Below are 2,615 nucleotides of genomic sequence, written 5' to 3'. Positions count from 1 at the left end.
CCTGCTCACAAACAGCTAGTAACCATATGAAGTCTAGGCCCCAGAGCTCCTGACTGCTCCAATAGTAAACTTACACATGACAGCAAACCATTTCTCCAAATTCTTACACAGGACTTAGAAAAAATAGAAGTTTGCTGACAAAGTAAGATTTCTAAAACATGACAAGAATAGCAGGCATCTCTTGGGTTTCATAACATGAAAAAGATCCATTTAAATAGAGTATATGTAGACTCTTTCTCAAGTCAAATCATTACTCATTCTGAATGATACTAATATTAACATTAATGCATAACCTCATTAATTACTGAAATATTACCTACTATAGAACAAGCACTATACATTGAGTTTCATATTTATGACAATAGAATGTTTAAAAATGGGTGTCAATGGAGAAAACAATCTCAATGTATATTTGAAGAAAATGCATGTTATATTTAATCTTTTAAAATATATATATTCTAATCACTAATCATCTTTTTGACTAACCTGTTTATTTATTAAGTAAAAATTAGTTTCTGCAAGCCTTCAAACCACATTAAGATTTTTTACATCATTCCATAAACAAGCTCTAGCAATGGATACCAGCCCCTCTTTATTTGTTCAATAAACAGAAGATATTAGCTAGTTATCACACATTACAACTAGTCAACTTACCTTCAACTGCACTAGCAGGGTCACATTCTTCAAATTCAATAAGGCCTAAAAAATATATGTATATGCATATATATAAACAACTGCTAGAAAAAGCTAGTAGAAAACAATCAGATCAAATCCCATTACAATAAAAGTTGGCCCTTAAACAACATGGGTTTAAATGATGCAGGGACACTTATATGCAGATTTTTTAAAATAAATACCTGTATTGTTTTTGATCCACAGGAGTTCGCAGATGCTGAGGGCCAGCTGCATGCACTGATATACACCATTTTATATAGGGGACTTGAGCATCTGTGGATTTTGGCATTTGTGGGGGTTGGGGAACCAATCCGCCCATGGATACCAAGAGACCACTTAAGTTTTTGGGTAGTCAAGTTATATACAGATCTGCGGTTGCATGAAGGTCAGCACCCATAACCCCCACATTGTTCAAGGGCCAACTGTATCTTTTTAAATGTTCTGAAATGTGTGTTCCAGTATTATCTGTGTTAATATCAGTAATGATTTTAAAAATCAAGTAATCTTAACAGTGAAAATAGTTGACTAGTTTATTATTATGATGACAATTTACTGAAAGCCCTTTATATATGATCTCACAGAACTGGAGACACTGATCTAACATGCAGTTTCTGCTTTTAAGGAGCTTGCAGTGTAGTTGAGAGAAAACATAGTAAGAGGGAGTTGCTGAATCCTCGGTTGTGTTCATGGGAAGGACAGGAGCCAAGATAGTAAATAAAATACTACTAGAATGTAAGCTCGGGACCTTGTCTGTCTCAGGCACCACTGTAAAAGGCAAATAAAAGGTTTTCTATATTTACTGAACAAATTAATTAATTACATACTAGCTAAGTGGTAATGCTAGGAATTACAACCCAGATCTAACTCAGCTATTTCCAACTGGTGTGCTATATGTAAGAGGCACACTGGTGTCCCACGGGAATTTTTTTTAAATGCAAAACCTGACCTCTTTTCCCTCAGATTGTTCAATTAAAACAATAGAATGTGACCCTGCTAGGGCAGTCTGGTGTGAATTAATCAGTTATACCTACTTTTTGTCAGATCAGCAATAATATATCTTTGTTGTGCCACAGAATGTTAGTAGTTTATGTACCATGAGATGAAAAAGGTTCAAAATCATTACTTTAGCTGCATAGCAGGTTAAGGAATTTAAACTGCAATTTGCAAGCAATGGGAAGAGTTTTCATGTAAGAAGACACACACACACACAAACACACACACACAAACACCCCTGCAAAGGGGTTTATAGAAAAATTAATTTAGTAGTTGCATGAGTGATAGATTGTAGAAAAGGAGATGATAAAATAGAAATCAGAAAACAACTAAAATAGCCCTGAAGTGACAGGTCTGCTGAGACTAGCCTTAAATGCCATAGAATATGGCGTATTTCATGTATGTAAAAATACCAAATTATTTTAGTAGAGTAAGTAGCAAAAGCATGAATTACTCTTCTATCGAACTATCCCCAAAGCTAAATATCAGACTAAAAAATTATCTTCCATTAAATTATCATTTTAGCCCTGTTTTACAATACATACATTTATACAAGTCCAGCATTGTTGTGAAATAATTTTTAATTCATTAATGGTAATTGGTTCCGTTATAACAATTACCTGTTATCTACACTAATAAAAGAGAAACATGGTAATTGGCGTACGACCGCTACCCTTCCCATTCGCTAATCAGCGAGATATGCAAATTAACTGACAGCCAAGATGGCGGCCGGCAGCCAGGCAGCTTGAAACTAACATGAGGTTTGCTTGCCTCAGTGACGGAGGAAACCAACGTTCCCGCCTGCTGCTGCAGGCCTCTGAGCCTGCAGTTTAAGAAACTATGTAACAAATACCGCCGGACTTCAGCCAGCAGGATCACAACATTGTAATCAAAGGCCAGAAACCTACTTTCAGCAGCAGAGGCCTAAGAGCTGGCGCCAAGACTCA

At 36.0% G+C, this 2,615-nt stretch overlaps 1 protein-coding gene across 2 annotated transcripts in view; it reads right to left on the bottom strand.

Moving 5' to 3' along the window:
• The window catches only part of FCHO2 (FCH domain only 2), a 131,476-nt gene that overhangs the window by 63,141 nt on the left and 65,720 nt on the right, over nt 1-2,615 (bottom strand). For both annotated transcript variants that reach the window (XM_006775429.2, XM_015571603.1), the window contains exon 9: nt 655-699. In XM_006775429.2, the coding sequence (XP_006775492.1) occupies nt 655-699 (45 nt within the window). The remainder of the gene's footprint in view (nt 1-654; nt 700-2,615) is intronic.

This window comes from Myotis davidii, unplaced genomic scaffold (assembly GCF_000327345.1).
Source record: "Myotis davidii unplaced genomic scaffold, ASM32734v1 scaffold44, whole genome shotgun sequence".
Taxonomy (NCBI): Eukaryota; Metazoa; Chordata; class Mammalia; order Chiroptera; family Vespertilionidae; genus Myotis; species Myotis davidii.
The sequence above is the reverse complement of the archived record's forward strand: the minus strand, read 5'-3'. Positions and strand labels throughout refer to the sequence as shown.